The 19,315-nt window shown below is 36.6% G+C and overlaps 2 protein-coding genes across 3 annotated transcripts in view; both read left to right on the top strand.

Moving 5' to 3' along the window:
* LOC125271359 (complement C3-like) overlaps positions 1-19,315 on the top strand; it is a 731,185-nt gene that overhangs the window by 310,204 nt on the left and 401,666 nt on the right. The window lies entirely within an intron of this gene.
* On the top strand, positions 7,081-10,468 carry LOC125271358. Of its 2 annotated transcripts, XM_048195425.1 has the most exons (3): positions 7,081-7,319; positions 8,526-8,619; positions 8,708-10,468. In XM_048195425.1, exons 1-3 carry the CDS (start codon positions 7,317-7,319, stop codon positions 9,805-9,807), a joined length of 1,197 nt encoding a protein of 398 aa, XP_048051382.1. In that variant the 5' UTR covers positions 7,081-7,316; the 3' UTR covers positions 9,808-10,468. The 2 variants fall into 2 exon arrangements, with proteins under 2 accessions (XP_048051382.1, XP_048051381.1); XM_048195424.1 differs by lacking the exon at positions 7,081-7,319 and having other exon boundaries at positions 8,088-8,619.

Raw genomic sequence — 19,315 nt, 5'->3', positions numbered from 1 at the left:
AAAACGAAACTAAACTAAACTATAATTTTCTTATCATAATTATAATATTTTAAACAAAAATAACATTCTTTAAGTAGCTGCTGGCATGAAGACTGTCATCAAAACAAAGCTCCAAAGGTTTATATTCCAAAGGAATATTTTATTACCTTTTCGAAATAATCCATTAAACCAATGCGATTTGAGGAGCGTGTACTGATATTTTCAGTTCCATTCGCTTGCGCGTTCTCTCAAGGACACGCCCACAATAGGAGGACATAATGAATATTCGCGTAAGCGCCACCCAGTGGAACAGAATATTTCAGGAACCGAATATATTGTAACACCGGCCCGCGATAGACGACGTTATCGCAGATGACGTCATTACGTCGGAGCGAACCGGTTTTTTCAACCGGTTTATTGAATCGAACTGTCCGAAAGAACCGGTTCGCGGAAAAGAACCGAACTTCCCATCACTACTGGCCAGGCTGTTTCTGCTTAACACACCATGGCCGTTATTTTCTCGAGAAAAGGAGTTTTCTCATAAGCTGTGTCCCAATTCAGGGTCCGCGCACTTCGAAGTGCATGACAGGGGTGGGGTTTTGGAGTGGAGGGTTGCCAGGTCTGCGCAACAAAACCATTTCCAAAGTAGTGTAATCACAGCGCAAGTGTAAAAGTATCCCAATCCCAGACATGGCAACAATGAGCCGAGCGTCGTTACATGGCTAGCGGCTGTGTGACAGACAGCAGCAGTTGACGTTTATGTGTGCATTTTAAAGTTCAGGTCCGTAGCCAGCCTATTGAAAGGGGGGGTTCTTTTTTTTAAAAAGTGGACCTTTTTGCAATTTTTCTCCTCCTTTTGTTATGAGGTTCAAATACTTCATTTTGGTGACCTTTTATGCACTAATTTGTGCTGGATTAGCTTGTCTGCTGGTATATAACAGCACGCTTTTTGATGCACCAAAAATATTTACTGCATTTTTGTCAAATTGCTTCCTCATGTACCATTTTTATATATTTTTTTTGTATTTTTTTATGCAATTTTATATATATATATATCGTTATATATGGGAGCGTTTTTGCTCCCATTTATTTTCACACATCGATCACACAGTGCATACAAAGTTAATCCCAAAGAGCGCACAACTGGAGAAATACACTATTACTTTGATTTCGTTAGCTAGAAAAGAAGCAGGGCCGTACGCAGGGTTTGATATTCACCGAGGTCAGAAAATGTATTATGCTAGGGGGGTTCGGGGGCATGCCCCCCCCGAGAAAATTTTGATTTCCTTGGTGTACATATATGCATTTTAAGACGTTTTAAGGCCAACAAATTGGATAACAATAGCTTTAAAACCATGTCAACAAATACATACATGCACAGTTTTGAGGCAGCTTTAATCGCATGTTTGGTCATTTCATGACTTCATTTACAACAGAATAACGACGGTGCATGCCCGTAGTTTCTTTAGCGCTTTAGTTAAGCTATAATTAAAGTAATATGCAGCGCGCGCCGGCGCATTTGCGCGAGCAATTCTTGAGTTCGCGCCTCGAGCACAGTATAGGCTATAGCCTAACGGCTGATTGGAGTTTTACTGACATAGCCTGACGACATCTCATCTGACTGTTGTTCAGCTGAAGCTACTCGTTTGACTTGCGCCTGACGCTGAGGCGAAGGTGGAATGCGCGTCTGAAAAGTGTCCCGTTTGTGGTGGTCGTAAAGAGACAGTTCTATATAAACGCAGCGTTTCACTTGGCGATGTTTTAAAAAAATATTTTTATTTTTGGTATTTTTTATGCTCTGTTGGTGGTTTGTGGAGTAGCATCACCTGAGGGGGATTAGACAAATGAAAAGTGTATTGCGAGAACTCTCTCTGAACTGCACGCACGGCGCACACACACACACACACGTCCAGCTACAATAATGTATCATATTAATTTGAAACAGCAACCCAGAATATTTGTCACAAGCATTGATTAAAACAATGATGACAATAATCACATTAAAAAAAAAAAAAAAAAAAAAAAACGACTTAAATTCTGGACCTTTGGCAGTGAGGGGGGGGTTCGTTCGAACCACCCGAACCCCCCCTGCCTACGGGCATGAAGTTTATGACTTTCATTGGGTTTTGACATGCTTCACTGCCCGCGACGACGGGACACTGGACCAAAATATGTATGGTTAAACTATGTAATGTTAGTTTTATATCATTCGCAACTAGTTAACCTTGTTTGCTTTTTATGTTAAATTATGTTAGATTTATGTTAACTGTGAAAATATATACATTCATATTTATACATTTACTCTGTATTTAAGTCTGAATTTAAAGTACAGTACTTCAGGATTTTATTCAACTGCACTCCATCTCAGTCGTTGTTTATGATTTTCAACCTAAGTTCTGTTGTAAACAGTTGTAAAGGTACTTTATGTAATGTATAGAACGATGTAGCCTATTTTAATGTAAAAATATTTAATTTACATGATGAAAAAATGATTGTATATGTTGTATATGTATAATGTTTCATGTAAAATTATAAGTTGCATAAAAGAAATAAACAATGAACAGAACAATTCTTTTATTTACAGACGTGAACATGCGTAAAAAAAAATGATCGAACAGAAATTATAGTAATTAGAAATTACTCTGGCTCATTTACAAATAAATTACTTTACAAACATAATGTATAACTTATGCATTTCATTTTTAACTTACATCACAAAAATAAGCTGTACAGAAATTGGCTGTTTCATTGACAAAGTGACATTTAAATAATATTTATATCGACACATTTTATGCACTGTATTCTGTTCTTGAGAAAAGTGGGGGGAAAGCGGACTTTGAAGTGCGATTCACCGCGGCGCGAGGAGGGATGATGTAATTCGAGAGCGACTTCAAGTGCATCCTCTCCGTTTCGCAGTGGAATGAAGCGCCGATTTCAAGACACTTCGCGGTCTACACTATCCCACAGTTCATTGCGCGCCAGTGACGACAGGAGTTCTGTGTGAATTCACATAAATGTAAGCAATGCCCCGTGTTCACCAATATCTAAATCAAACTGTAATATCTGGTTTTCATAAATACAGTATTTGTCTCTGAGATGGAGTGCAGCTGAATAAAATCCTAAAGTACTGTACTTTAAATTCAGACTTAAATACAGAATAAATGTAGAAATATGAATGTATATATTTTCACAGTTAACATAAATTTAACATAATTTAATATAAAAAAACAAGGTTAACTATTGCGAATGATATAAAACTAACATTACATAGTTTAACCATACACATTTTGGTCCAGTGTCCCGTCGTCGCAGGCAGTGAAGCATGTCAAAACCCAATGAAAGTCATAAACTTTAAAATGCACACATAAACGTCAACTGCTGCTGTCTGTCACACAGCCGCTAGCCATGTAACGACGCTCGGCTCATTGTTGCCATGTCTGGGATTGGGATACTTATACACTTGTGCTGTGATTACACGACATTTGGGATGGTTTTGTTGCGCAGACCTGGCAACCCTCCACTCCAAAACCCCACCCCTTTCATGCACTTCGAAGTGCGCGGACCCTGGGGACACAGCTATAGCGTTTGCAACGCAATACTCGTTCCCTTATCTCTCAGGGAACCGAGGTTACGTAAGTAACCGAGTACGTTATATACGTTTTGTTATATAACAACCGATATGACAACTTTAGCACATTTATCAGCTATACATTCATTCAGTGTTTTCCATTAATGACCCTCTGCTGCCGCCACCGTTTCATAATGAACTGAAAATTTAAAACATACTACGTTTGCCAACGAACTAAAATCGAAACTGTGATATGGCTTTGTGCCTTTATAAAACAGCAAAAGACAGTGATTAAGTATATATACAGTCTGTCTGTGCTGCGTGTTTTAAAGAGAAGTGAGCGCATTTGCGCACGCGATCAGCTGGTGATCAAAATAAAGCTCAAGGATATATCTTTTTAAAAGAAATCAGTACAAAAGTATTGTAAAAAAAAAAAAAAAAAATGTTTGAACCCTTTTTAAATGTCCAGGTACAAGTCAATGCTGTTTCTTTGTTCAATTTGCACACTGTACATGGGTTGAAGCTCTTAATTTTGAGTTTCCAGAGTGCACCAGATTGATGCATTTAACCTTAAAATGTACAACATTTTCTTACGGGGGGGCATTAAAAAATAAAATAAATGATTTCACCCCAATGATACTAAGTAAACATGGACTGACATTGATTTTTAAAATTAGGGTTACCAAACATTTTCTCCGCGCACACGCGCAAACTGAAATTTTTACAAAGTCTCACTCCAGCCAAAGTCCCAAAGTTGGCAACCCTGGAATTCCGGCAGTGTAGACTAGTCATGTCCGGTTCGCGAACGAATCGTTCTTTTTAACCGGTTCTTTAACCGGTTGAACCAGTTCACCAAATCGGTCTGAATCGTTCCAAACAGTTCGCATCTCCAGTTAGCAAACACGAATCCACAAATTACTAAAGTTACTCACTTTTTGACGTGCCTGACACTACCTCTCGAAATAAACCAACATCCTGGAGGTATTCAGTTACTCCAACAGTACAGTGACTTAACCTGCTGTGAAGAGAGAACTGATGATGATGGGCACGAGCAGCAGAGCAGCTGATCTGAGTGCGCATGTGCGGCACACGAACGAACATACACGGCCTGTCACGGTTCTCGTTCTCGAGTCAAGAACCGGTTGCAACGGTTTTCGGATCATCAGTACACAACCGAGAACCGCTTCTTTCGGACATGTCCGATTTGAGAACCGGTGAGCTGGTGATACTGCGCATGCATTTAACTTTTCAAGTGAATGAAAAGCACGTTAGTCAAGTTTAGTTGAACATCGGACAGTGTGATAATATGAAACATACTGGAAATATGTTTATGACTTAATTCAAAATACAAAAAGTTTATTGTGCTTTTCCAAATACACCATAGCAGATTAGTAGCATAAAATAGCCTACTGTACATAATACTGTACATAATAAACTACATGCCAACATGAACATAATATTTTGTACACAGATCAAACTAATGTTCAGAAATAGTTCTACAAATTTATTTTTCTATATTAATGTTATTTAAAAAGCAATATAGTGAAAGTTGTGCAGTTGTGCTTTCAAGTTATTTTTTTTTTAAAGATTGGAAACATTTATTTGTTTCATAAATAATCCATGGACAGTTTATTTAATTTCTAAACAAGGTGATATAAAGATAAACAATGACGTAATCAAACTACAGCGAGAGCAAACAAGCAACTCCTTTTGAATCGCTCTCGCGGTCCTCGAATCTCAATCTCGTTCTCGAGTAGAACCAGTTGCAACGGTTTTCGGATCATCAGTACACAACCGAAAACCCGAAAGACTCATGAAATGAACTAATCAATTGAATCATCAGGTGAACTACTTCTAGCAGTACAGACCCTGTAGAATATTGCACATGCGCGACTGAACGAATCACCCCCCCGAGACGACTCGTTCTTCCCGAGTCACATTAAAGATTCGTTCAAAATGAACGAATCAATCAAGAACGACACATCACTAGTTCTCAAATCGGACACGTCCGAAAGAAGCGGTTTTGAGTCGTTCCTTAATCACATGACAGACCCATACGCTACCAATGCATTCTGAGCCGGAAAGAGAATTGATTAGTTCTTTTTATGAGTCTTTCGGGTTTTTGAGTCATTCCTTAATCATGTGACAGACCCATACACTAAACCAATGCATTCTGAGCCGGAAAGAGAATTGATTAGTTCTTTTTATGAGTCTTTCGGGTTTTGAGTCGTTCCTTAATCACATGACAGACCCATACGCTACCAATGCATTCTGAGCCGGAAAGAGAATTGATTAGTTCTTTTTATGAGTCTTTCGGGTTTTGAGTCGTTCCTTAATCACATGACAGACCCATACGCTACCAATGCATTCTGAGCCGGAAAGAGAATTGATTAGTTCTTTTTATGAGTCTTTCGGGTTTTTGAGTCATTCCTTAATCATGTGACAGACCCATACACTAAACCAATGCATTCTGAGCCGGAAAGAGAATTGATTAGTTCTTTTTATGAGTCTTTCGGGTTTTGAGTCGTTCCTTAATCACGTGACAGACCCATACGCTAACAAATGCTGTGTGACCCAAGCACATTATATTTATTAGTAAATAACGTTAACTCTCCAGTTTTGTTTGAGTTTGTGTTACAACTGTTAAAGCTGAAGTTATCATAACCTTGATGTTTTAAACTAACATTAAGAATTCAAAATGTTATTTGCTTTTAATTTATGTCATTATGTCCTTTTTGAGCAATCTTCTTATACATATATTAGACCAGTGGTTCTCAACCACATTCCTGGAGGCCCACCAACACTGCACATTTTGCATGTCTCCTTTGTCTGACACACCCATTTTAGATCTTTGAGTCACTACTAATGAGCTGATAACCCTAATCAGGTGTGTTTAATTAAGGAGACATGCAAAATGTGCAGGGTTGGTGGGCCTCCAGGAATGTGGTTGAGAAACACTGTATTAGACCAATATGTCAAGTCTGCCTAAAGCAATTATTATAACAGCAAACTCAAAATTGGAGTAAAAATGAACAAACTAGGCTATAAATACTTTGTATTGTAGGCTTGGGTTATTATATTATTATATAGCCTAGTGTTTATTTACAGATAGACAGTCAAAAAGATAAATTAATCAATATTTTATTTATAACAGGGCTTTATTTATTTATAATAACACACCACAGATCCTCAAGAAACAGTAACAAAAACATAGTGACAGAAATGTCAGAAATAGCGTATGGGTCTGTCACGTGATTAAGGAATGACTCAAAAACCCGAAAGACTCATAAAAAGAACTAATCAATTCTCTTTCTGGCTCAGACTGCATTGGTTTAGCATGGGACTGCCTGTCACGTCATTAAGGAATGACTTAAACCCGAAGACTTGTCAGACAAGAGGTGAGGTGAGCTTAATCAGCTTGTCATAAACTGAAGACTCAGGTAAAGAATGAATTAATCATTTCTGAATCTTATAGCATTGTAGTTTTGTATTGTTTGTAGTGGGATCAAGGTTTGCATAAGTAGTAGATGTGTTGGGGAAGTAACACGTAACCCAGTCAACACGTGAGATCATGCGATGATCACAGTGACATCACACAATCCTCATACTGTGATCCTCAGCATGTGTGTAAAGCGTGAGCTCATTGTGAATGCTTCACACTCCGGTCCAGTTGGCGGTGGTAAATGCACCATCTAAGCTGGTCTTCCAACCACCATAAAACATGTAAAGAAGAAGAAAAAGTTGTGCATGGTATTGTTACACCGCAGAAATGGTGAGTGGCCTATTTACATACTTTTAGATGTGCAATGTGGTCTGGTCTTTTTTTTTTTTAGCAGAGTACTGCTCACACATGCTACATGTGCACCAGCCATTTTACCTTCAGTAATCACACCAAAATTGCTAGCTGCAGCTAGTTTGCATATCAGTATTTGTGAATTGTTAGGCCTGTTATGTCAGATCATTACAACATTACTAACTTTATATTTCAATATATTCTTTTTTTTTATTTATACTTATATTTCAATAATTAACAAGCGCTGTAAAACAACAGTAAGCAAGAATGCTGCACTGGTGGAATAGCGTAAACTATCATTGCTCTTTGGATAAAAAGATGAAGTACGCCTACTCTTAGACACTCATATTAAAGATAAAAAGCCTTATTTCACCACGCTATATGACTAGTTTTTTAACAACAACTTCTATCTGCGGAACTGTAGCTGTTTTATGTTAAAAGCTTCAACGTCACTTCCCATTTACCAAAACTCAAAGTGACTGACATTCATCCTCTTATTAACATAACAAGCAACTTTACCCAGACATCAGATGCAACACTACATCATTAAGAATGTAAAGTGTAGATCTACAAAAGTGTAGTTTAAAGTACTTTATGATACACACTTTCTTTAGGATACACAACAATTGTCCAAAGAAGACTTCTTAAACAATTATCAAATACAGTAATCAGTGAGAGTGGCTAAGGTTGTCCTCTCAAACAAAAAAAAAATTGTAAAAGATTTATGTTTCATATAATGTTTTACTAATACAGAAGTTCTTTTTGGCCTGTTAGGATTTGGAAACAAAAATTAAGGCATTGAAAAGACAGCAACAAAAAGCTCGTAGAAAATCAAAAAAGATCATTTTGGCTCTTCAGAAAAAAAATGAAAACACTTCTGATAGTGAACACTCCTCCAGAGAACTTGAATCAGACTACTCATCAGACGACTCAGGAAATATGCTGAATGTTGTGGAGCAGCATCTAAATGAAGACTTGCAAGAACAGTATGATTCAGAATCACAACAGAATACCATAATTAATATGCAAGATCAAGTGCTATGGTATGAAATTGATAGACTAAATGATTCCATGGATGTTACCAGTGAAAGTAACTCAGAGCTAGCTTTGTCTCTGGAGAAAAAGCTGTCTGAGTGGGCAATGAAATTCAACATCTCCATGACCTCTCTCACTCATTTGCTTAAGATTTTGAAGGAACATGACATTGATGTTCCAGCAGACGGACGAACACTATTGAAAACACCTCGTTCTGGCAGTTTGAGAATAACAGAAAAATCAGGTACATTTTAACTTTGAAAATGTCCATGCACTCATTTGGCAATATTATTCAGAAATTTCACTGAACTGTAAAATCTTGTTTTTGATAGGTGGCAAATACACATATTTTGGATTAAAGGAAGGTCTTACGCATACTCTGTCTGAGCAAGACACTTCAAAATACGACCACTTTGAGATTTCTTTGAATATTGATGGCCTACCCATTTTCAAGTCCAAAAACCTCACAATGTGGCCACTTCAGTGTGCTGTCATCAACATTGATGAAGTGAAAAACAGTCCTTTTGTTGTTGCTCTGTTTTCTGGAGCAAAGAAACCAAATGATTTGGAGTTTTTGAGGGATTTTATGGAGGAGCTGCAAGAACTGATGGAAACAGGCTTTAAAGGGAAGAGAATTGTCCTCAAAAACATCATATGTGATGCACCAGCACGAGCCCTCATCAAAGGAATAGTTCAGTTTAATGGCCGCTATGGCTGTGACTTTTGTGATGTAAAGGGAGTTCATGAGAGCAAAATGCTTTTTTTGTATAAAGGAAATCTCAGAACCAATGAGTCATTTAGACAGAAGACAAATCCTGAACATCACAAAACAGATAGCATTCTTTTGAATCTGGACATTGATATGATCAGGCAGTTCCCAATAGATCCCATGCATTGTGTAGATCTAGGAGTGACTAAGCGAATGTTGATGCTGTGGAAAGAAGGACCTTTGGCCCATAGATTATCAGCTGGACATCTTAGCACCATTACTTATTTTCATCAAGCTGTCCGACATCACATACCTCCTGAATTCAATAGGAAACCCAGGGGGTTAGATGAACTGAAGCACTGGAAAGCAACTGAATTCCGAACATTTTTGCTTTATACTGGACCAGTGATTTTGAAATATGTTCTCGATAAGGAGAAGTATATTCACTTCCTTTCACTTAGTATTGGAATGCGCATCTTGTACAGTGAAAACCTAATGGAGCATCATGATTATGCAGATGAGCTGTTAACATATTTTGTTGAAAAAGGTAGCAGCCTGTATAGCATGAGTTTCATCTCATATAATGTGCATTGCTTGCTACATCTCACTGATGTTGCAAATTACAACAGATCATTACACTATTGTTCAGCGTACAAGTTTGAGAACAATATGGGTCAAATCAAGAGGTTTATCCGCGGTTCAAGTGATCATGTTACAGAATGACCAATGATAGCTACTGCCTTATACATGGAGTTCAAGAAAATCTGATTTTTTGTGAGGTTTTTTGCAGAATGGAACCTTTGTACACTAAGCCATGTGACCCCAGAATAATTGGCATATTCAAAGGATTTAGGAATCACACTAAAATGTTACATACTGACACCACTCAACTGAGACATAAAGCAATCATGATACCTTTGTCATTGATTGATAAAGATGAATACAATGCGGTAGCGCTTATACCGCTCATGCATTCAGTTTGATTAGTAAGTCAAGTAAGTCAGTAAGGCAGGGTTTTTGCCTTTTTTATTGCATGTTATCCTGATTTTGATCCAAAGACTATGAATAATGTGTGTGCGTGTGTGTGTGTGTGCGTGTGCGTGTGCGTGCGTATTTCAGTATCGAATTTGTTTATTCGGTGATGGACAGACATCTGTTGTACCAATCAGTTGGATTTTTGATGACAATGGAACATTGAAGTGTCGATGGACATCATCACTCTCAAACATTAAAAACAATTCTCCACCAAACCCTAACTCAGTGGTTCTCAACCTTTTTTGGGCCAACGCCCCCCTGTCCATTATCCAGGTCCTTTACCGCCCCCCAAACACCATTAGCCTACATCATGAATCCATTTTCCAAACCGTGTTTTTGTCTTATCCTGAATCACTATGACATAGCAGATTTGATTTGACTGAACAGTGGCAGGCATCCGGGACAAGCTGGAACCGGAACCTCCGAAATCTGATCCGGCACCTCATTTGGGGATCCCCCTCTCATATAACACCAAAAGCGGTCCATGCCGGGTTTTGTGTTTTCCAACACATAAGCAAAATATAAAGCAGTGGCTGTCAAACTTTTTTTTTTAAAGAACGACCTATTTTTTATTTATTTATGTATTTATTTATTTATTTTTAATTGACGCGACCAAACCAAGTCAAGTCAAGCATAAGAATACTAAAATATATAATATATACAGAACAAGAATAAAAACTTGTAAGTAGCTATAAACAAGCCCAAACGAAATAATTTGAAGCGAAACTGAAAGTAAAAACCGGCGTTCTCAAGCAGCCTCTCGTTCGGCACAAATTCAAATGTTTCCATATTAGCAATGTATTTGGATGCTGAACTTGTATTTATTGTGTCAAATAGTATTTGTACTTCACTCCCATTTCAATATCAACGAAAAAAAATCATCCTCTTCAAGTGAGCAAAAATGTGTTTGGCAGAACCAGTTTTAGCGGTGGTCACGCTTAACGGCACAGATAGGATATTACGGAGTATGTAGTAGCAATGTAATTTTTTATATGTTTGGCTGATGGTATTTTATTTTGATAATGAACAGGCTGCGATGTCAAGTTTGCAATGAATATGTTGAGTGCGCACGCGAGGCGCCGGCGCAATCACTTCGACTGTTTCCTTATACCAGCAGAAACAACTTAAATACTCCGTAATTTACAGATATGAGTAAGACATTATTCGATACTGCGAAGTTTACTTTTATACACTCACACTAAAAACAGAACATGCTTTTGCAAAATAAAGAAAACAGGATTCGCTTTTTACCATCTCGGTTTCCTTTCCTTGAACTTGTTTGTGGAGCGCCGCGCCTCACAAAAATGAATCAAACTCAGCAGTATATAGGCTACTATTGGGCACAGTTTTTTCTTTCGCTTTGTTAATCAATTAAGTCAAATATATTTTGTTTATTTATTCATTTTAGACTATGCTTTTATGAAAATGCCAACCCATTTTTTAAGTCTCGTGACACAGGGTTTGAAAACCTGTGATATAAAGAATACATATAAATTAGGCTATATAATTACATAAATTATAGATATATAAACTTCGATGACGATGTTTTCTGAAACTTAAGCGTGCAAGTTGCATGTTTTGCATTATGAAGGGAACTTGTGACTATAGAGAGAGCTATTTGTGTTGTTGGATATCGTTTTATTGAAATGCTGTGAGGAGACGCAGAAGAAGTGATGAAATACTAGTTAAACAAGTATGCCCATACACTGGCAGTTTCCACATGAACGCGCTCGCGCACAAAATAACTACGAGTTTAAACATCTGATTTCTATGTCGAGGGCTGTTTGTCAGACTTTGTTGGGCCTAATACATAATGCCATGGTGTTTTACGCACAAATGGTCACTACACACCATGAGTATGCCAATGGTTTCCATCACCTTAACGCGCATTTGAACTAACGCAAAACTCAAGATAATCTGCGTCTGCCCATTGAATTTCTTTGATAATTCTGGACAGTAAAAACGACCATAGGCTGCTATATGGTCATTTCAGCGCTAATGTGTGCACTTAGGATTTATTACGCATTTAGGTGAGTATTGCAAGAAGCTGCTTACATTAATCTTACTTTGGAAAAAAATAAATAAATGCAGTCATGATTTTCATAACAATTTTTTATAATTATAGGCTTAAATACCTTGGTATCAGCTTAATGTTATCATCAATGGTATAATTAATTCAATTCAAATTTATTTGGTTTGTCATGATTAATTTGTGTCCATAATAAGTAAAATTAAAAAAAAATCTTCTAACAAGAATAAACACATATGAACAATTATTAAATTATTAATGTATTATTAATTATTTTTAACTAGCCTATCTTGAAATTATCCAAGCAGCGTTTTGCGCTCCGATGTGATGGCGAAATTACCTAAATGTGATTACAGAATATATTTAAATTAATCATCCATCAAATTGTCATTTTCTCCTTACAGTCTTGCGAGTAATAATGGCTTGTCAACTTTCCATTCCTCCGCTGCGTGGTAGTCAGCGCTGGATTCAAGCCACCACCGGATTGTTGTCAGCGCGAAACACATTCTTGCCAGCGCTTGAGCGCTGGTCTATGACTGGAAAAATAATCGTTGCAAAAGAAACGATACATAGCCTAGCTGACATGTTGCGTTAAACTGGCAGATTTTAGAATGTTGTAGGCAATTCTTTTGCAAGTATTACACGTTTAATCTTGTCTTGCCTGGATCTTTGGTGTAAACTCGTGAACGCCCCCCAAGAACACCTGAACGCCCCCCTTTTAAAAATCTTGCTTCCAACGCCCCCCGTTGTTCTCTGAACGCCCCCTGGGGGGCGGTACCGCCCCCGTTGAGAAACACTACCCTAACTGGAAGGTTTATGACATTGTGAAGATCGTTGGACCATCAATTGGTAAGAAATTGCAATAATGGTGCATTTGAATTGAAAATGAATGTGATGCTGAAATGTGGGTATAAGAACACAAATTCAAGTTGTTGTGCCTAATATAAGACAATCACAATTTTAGTTTTACATAAGTATTTAACATTTCTGATATGATAGGTGGTCTTATAAATTTACTAATCATAATATATTTATGTATTCTATGATGAATAAATAGTTGACTGAATTTCCATTATACACATAGTATACATAAATTTACCACTTACAGGAGACTATGATCAAGCAAATCAATACATCTCAGATTACACAACGGGGGTCTCAGCAGCAGAGGACTCAATTACTTATTCAATGACAGACCCTGCAGTTGTGGAATTACCTGAGAAGAGAAAAAGGAAAAATAAGCTCTGTGATGAAAGTGACATCAATTCAGAGACATCTTCCTGTGAAGGTCTGTATATATTGAAATGATTGGTATGCAGAAAACAATTTAGCCATAACTCTGTGATCATTCTTTATTTGTATGTACTAAACAGATGATATGAACTTGAAGCAGTCAGGAAATGAAGTGAAGCAATCTGGTCTGAAGTCAAGAAATGTCCCACTGCCCAAACCTCCTATATACCATGGTTAGCCTGTTTTAACTTTGATGTAGAACTTTGAACTTGCTAAAGCACTTTTATGTTTTTTCAATCCATTTTTTATTAGTTTGTTTTTTTCTTCTTTTGAACATTAGTCAATATTCAGCTCATTCAGAAAGTTCAGTGTGACAGTGTTTTAACTTTTTAACTAAACTTTTATTTAATAAAAAATATTTTTCTTCTGCATGATCTATCTTTAAAGATACTCTTCAGAGAAGTGGGAAAAAAGATGAGGATGATCCCAAGCCCACAAGCTCTGATGTCTCAGGTGATTTAAACATATACACACATATACAAAAGATAAATTCATGTATTAATGGTGTGTATAATGTGTTACTATGCAGAGGTTTTTACACTTTATATTGCCAAAACCCACCATATATGATGAACCTTTAGCTAAGGACTAATGTTGGACATGTAAACCTGAAGATAAACATTTTTAGTTCAAATGTATTAGTTTTATAGAAGCTTTACAAAGAATTCTGTTTTACAAAGAAATACAAATCCCATACTACAGATAAAAAACAAATATAAACACTTAAATGTCTCTATCAAGAACTTAAAAATGTGACTGTAACAATGTTTGAATATATTAATATTTATGTTTTTTATGAATTTTATGAAGACCCTTACAACCCTCTGGAGGCCTGTTGTGGGTCCCCTGACCCCGGTTAGAAAACCCATGCATTCATGTATTGATGTACATTAAGCCACTTATTTCTATATCTTCCTCTCAGAATTTCATGATCTTCAACAACATCACATGACTTATAAAGAAATTACAGTGCAAACCAGGATACCAGGTGTGTATACATTGTTTATTCATTGTGTATACAAGGTTTGTTATGGCAAAAGATTAGGTGATCATACTCATTTTAATGTGATAAACAGATGATGTGCATTTAAAGAAGTCAAGAAATGCAATGAAGCGAGTTGGTCTGAAGACAAAGAATGTTCAGCTGGCCAAAACTCCCAGATACCATGGTAAGCTTGTGTTTTAACTTATCTAAGGAACTTAGCAGAATCAGCTTTATAATTTTATTTGCAGATTTTGAATGTCTTATGTCTTTTCTTGAAAGTAGTCAAGAGTCCACTTATTCAGAAAGCTCTGTGTGTCAAAACATCTGGGGCCGTATTCACAAAACATTTTATCTTACCACTAAGAGTTCTCCTAAATAGCAGTAAAAGTTCTTAGCTAAGAGTTTTCTCTTAAAACCTATTCACAAAGCTGCTGAGACCAACTTGAAGTCTTAAGCTAAGAGTAAGGGCGGGGTTGACCTCGTTGCTATAGAGTAAACACACAGTGATTGGCTGATGGGGAGGAGTCAGTGATTTAATCACAGAAATATTGTAGAATGAGGTGTCATGTTTCCATATTAAAATAAAGGTTTAAAAATACAAATGTTGCCCTATTCAAAATAAAATGTTGCCATAAAGGTTTTAAAATATAGGCTAAGTGTCACTAATTAAACTAGTATATACAGTTAATATATATATATATATATATATATATATATATGTTTTTTTTTTTTTTTTTTTTTTTACTCTATTCGATCATTTGTAAGTGTGAACTAATGAAAACCACTGGCACAGGTAATCAGACAATCTTTATTTATTTGTTAAAGATTTTTTTTGGCGTCTCATCGTAGATTCAAATCTATAAATCAAAATGTATTGCATTTGGGAAGAAAAGGTTGAGCACCTAAGGCTCTGTCGCTATTGCCTCAATGGTGTTCAATGTCTTTGGGTGGATTAGGACTGTTTGTGATTTGGTCTTACCCACGTAGAAGGCAACGTTCTCAGGACCTTACGCAATGTTCCCTAAAAGTTCTCAAAAGGTGATGAAATTTCTGAACCTTTACAGAACATTCGGGACGTTCCTAAAACGTCCTCTTTTGGTAATGAAAGTGCTGCAGTTCAAGGTTCCTTATATGACTTTAGGAGGACGTTCCATTTTGGTTATTTTATGGTCAAAAAAAGAACGTTACAAAGAGGACATTTGGGAGATTAACAGAACGTTCCCACACGGTCCTCTGTTGATCATTTAATAACGTTCCCGATATGAGTTTAGGGGAACTTCCCATTTTGGTTATTTTATGGTCATACAAGAACGTTACAAAGAGGACATTTGGGAAGTTATCAGAACCTATAGTAATAGTACCCTCAACATTCCCAGGACATCCTGAATGTTCCCTGAAGGTCCACCAAATAACGTTAATTGTCCCAGAACATTCAGAGACGGTCACGATGTGGAGTTCTTTTAAGGTTTGGGGAATGTTATTTGGTGGACCTTCAGGGAACATTCAGGATGTTCTGGGAATGTTTAGGGGACTATCACTATAGGACGTTCTGATACATTCCCAAACGTCCTCTTTGTAACGTTCTTGCGCGACCATAAAATAACCAAAATAGAACGTTCCCCTAAACTCATATCGGGAACGTTATTAGATGACCAACAGAAGACTATGTAGCAATGTTCAGTTTAATTTCCTAAATATCCTCATTGTAACGTTCTTATGTGACCATAAAATAAACCAAATTGGAACGTCCCCCTAAAATCATATAATGAACCTTGAACTGCAGCACTTTCATTACCAAAAGTGTTTTATGTCCCAAATGTTCTGTAAAATTTCAGAATTTTCGTCACTTTTAGACAAAGTTGCACAAGAACTTCGCCTTCTGTGTGGGTGTTTTATAGAAAATAATAAAGTTTGAAGTCACCGTTATAGAGAAGAGCGTTTGCTTTAGATGGGCTCTTGATTTTTGCAATTTAATTATTAGATTTTCTTTGGCTGCTTTAACTTTTCAAAACACATTTGTTATAGCAAAAGATGCAGGAGAAAGTCTGATCGGATGAATTTGGTTGTTTAGTGCTGGTCTTCTCCTAGAGTCTAAACTATGAATGTGTTAAATGTCAGTTTTGCATCAACTTTTTTTCTCTCCTTTTTATTATTATTTTTTTTAAATATTATATAGAGTTTTGAGCAGTGTCTTTTAGACTCACACAGACATCATGAATCAGCATATGATCCTCAACAATGGTGACACTAAAAAAAATATTTTTTTTGTGACTTTAGTAGCTTGTTTTGTGATGTTCAGAGTTAATCTGTTTATCTGAAAATTTTGTCACCATTGTTGAGGATCATACGCAGAATCTTGATGTCTGTGTGAATCTGAATAATTTCTGCATAAGAATAAAAACTTTCAAAGAAGGACAGGATCTTATGCATCATCATATGTCTACATAAAGGAAAACACAACATTCGAAGATCAGTGAATAAGGTCACTGTATGATGATCAAATCAACATCAATGACTAAGCATCCAAACCCAATTAATCATATTTGTTTTCTCACAATATTTTATAGTAACAAATGCTTTAGAAAAACACAGTTACAACAAATGGAGAAAAAATAAAGCCAAATTGTTCAGGGTCAGGAGCCCAACTAAAGCAAGCGCTTACCTCCGTAACGGTGATATATAAATTTTGATAAAACATCAACACCTCATTAAGAAGATTTGTATGAAAGAAACAAAGTCAGAGTGGTTTGTAATAAGTGAAGATGCAGATATCTGGAGAGATCTGGGGCTGTATTCACAAAACATCTTAAGGCTAAAAGTAGCTCCTAAATTGCCGATTTAGGAGAAACTCTTAAAAATAATGGGCGTGTCAGTCCTAATTTTAGGACTCCTAAATTTTTGCTCTAAGAGTATTTCACAAAGCATTTTAGCGCTAAAACTAGCTCCTAAACCTGTGAAACGTTAGGAGTCCTCTTGACTACTCCTAAGTCACTAAGACCAAATCACAAACACTCCTAATCCACCCAAAGACACTGAACACCATTGAGACAATAGTGATAGAGCCTTAGGTGCTGAACCTTTTCTTCATAAATGCAATAAAATGCAATGCAATAAAAAAAATTTGATTTATAGATTTGAATCTATGATGAGATGCCAAAAATGAATCTTTAACAAATAAATAAATATTGTCTGATTACCTGTGGCAGTGGTTTACATGGGTTCACACTTACAAATAATTTATATATATATCGTCTGTGTATTTATTCCTCTTCTCATGCTGATTAGAAAGACCGTTTGAATGTGTTTCTCCCAAACTTTGTTTATAAAACATAATTTGTCGGTTGAATTCTGCATTCTCTTAAGATGAAGACATCCAAGAGGTGGACAGTTAACTGTATAGTTTAATTAGTGACACTTAGCCTACATTTTAAAACCTTTATGGCAACAATATGTCAACATTTTATTTTGACTGTGGGAACATTTTTATTAAAAATATTTATTTGAATAGGGCAACATTTGTATTTTAAAACCTTTATTTTAATATGGAAACATGATACCTCATTCTACAATATTTCTGTGATTAAATCGCTGACTCCTCCCCATCAGCCAATCACTGTGTGTTTACTCCATAGCAACGAGGTCAACCCCGCCCTTACTCTTAGCTTAAGACTTCAGTCTATTCCTTAGTAAAAGTTGGTCTCAGCAGCTTTGTGAATAGGTTTTAAGAGAAAACTCTTAGCTAAGAACTTTTACTGCTATTTAGGAGAACTCTTAGTGGTAAGATAAAATGTTTTGTGAATACAGCCCCTGTTATTGTTTAATGTTGTTTGTGTTGTTTTTTATGTGTCACCATTGTGCTGAAGAGTAGCTCCTGTGCTTCAGTCAGTGATGATCCAGAAACACTGATGTTCTGCTGCATGTTGCTTTATTTAAAGACAGTAACTGTGTAGTTACTGATGCAGTGATACAGCAGTTACATTTAGCTCATGTGTGTGTTTTTGTCAGCTAATGACTTACTGCAAGAGATTTGCAATTTAAAGAAAAGGTTTCATAATATTAATCCAGGAAATACCTGTAAAGAGCTTTAAGTGAAAATAGTTTTTGTTTGAACAGCCACTTTTATTAGTCAAGTTTTTGATAAGGGCAGCGACGTTCTGAGAACATTTCCAAATAAAGTATGGTTCCCTAAACGTTCAGAGAATGTCTTGAATGTTCCCTGAAGGTCCACCAAATAACGTCCCCCAAACCTTAAAAGAACTCCACATCGTGACCGTCTGTGAACATAATGGGAACGTTACTCAACACCAGTGGGGACGTCCTGAGAATATTCTGGGAACGTAAAATTTCTAGTCAAGTAGTCCTCTTGACTACTCCTAACGTTTCATAGATTTAGGAGCTAGTTTTAACGCTAAAATGCTTTGTGAAATACTCTTAGAGCAAAAATTTAGGAGTCCTAAAATTAGGACTGACACGCCCATTATTTTTAAGAGTTTCTCCTAAATCGGCAAGTTAGGAGCTACTTTTAGCCTTAAGATGTTTTGTGAATACGGCCCCAGGTGAGTATGAAACACTTTTTCTCTTAAATTGAATCTGGTTAAGCTAATTTGATCATTCTAATTCACATTGTTCAGGTGACTGTCTGGATGATAACAATGAAAGCCCTGATGACAGTTATTTAAACTCAAGCCAGCCCAACCCAGTATTCTTAGGTGAGACAATAGATATTCCCTTTAACACATGCAAACACATCACAAGGTACCTTATAAGAGAATTTTGTGTCATGACTCTCACAGATACTCTTCATGGAAATGTGGCAACGCATGAGGATGATCATCCCAAAAGCTCTGCTTCTTCAGGTGAGTTATAATTTAATATAATTTATTGTGTGT

Source organism: Megalobrama amblycephala, linkage group LG7, assembly GCF_018812025.1.
Source record: "Megalobrama amblycephala isolate DHTTF-2021 linkage group LG7, ASM1881202v1, whole genome shotgun sequence".
Taxonomy (NCBI): Eukaryota; Metazoa; Chordata; class Actinopteri; order Cypriniformes; family Xenocyprididae; genus Megalobrama; species Megalobrama amblycephala.
Note: the sequence above shows the minus strand (reverse complement) of the source record. Positions and strands in the feature narration are given on the sequence as shown.

Bases quoted from the DNA above. Each gene is read 5' to 3' on its own strand.
- LOC125271358 (XM_048195424.1), top strand. From the start codon at position 8,280: ATGCTGAATGTTGTGGAGCAGCATCTAAATGAAGACTTGCAAGAACAG. The intron at 8,620-8,707 runs GTACATTTTAAC...TGTTTTTGATAG, and splicing joins GAGAATAACAGAAAAATCAG to GTGGCAAATACACATATTTT.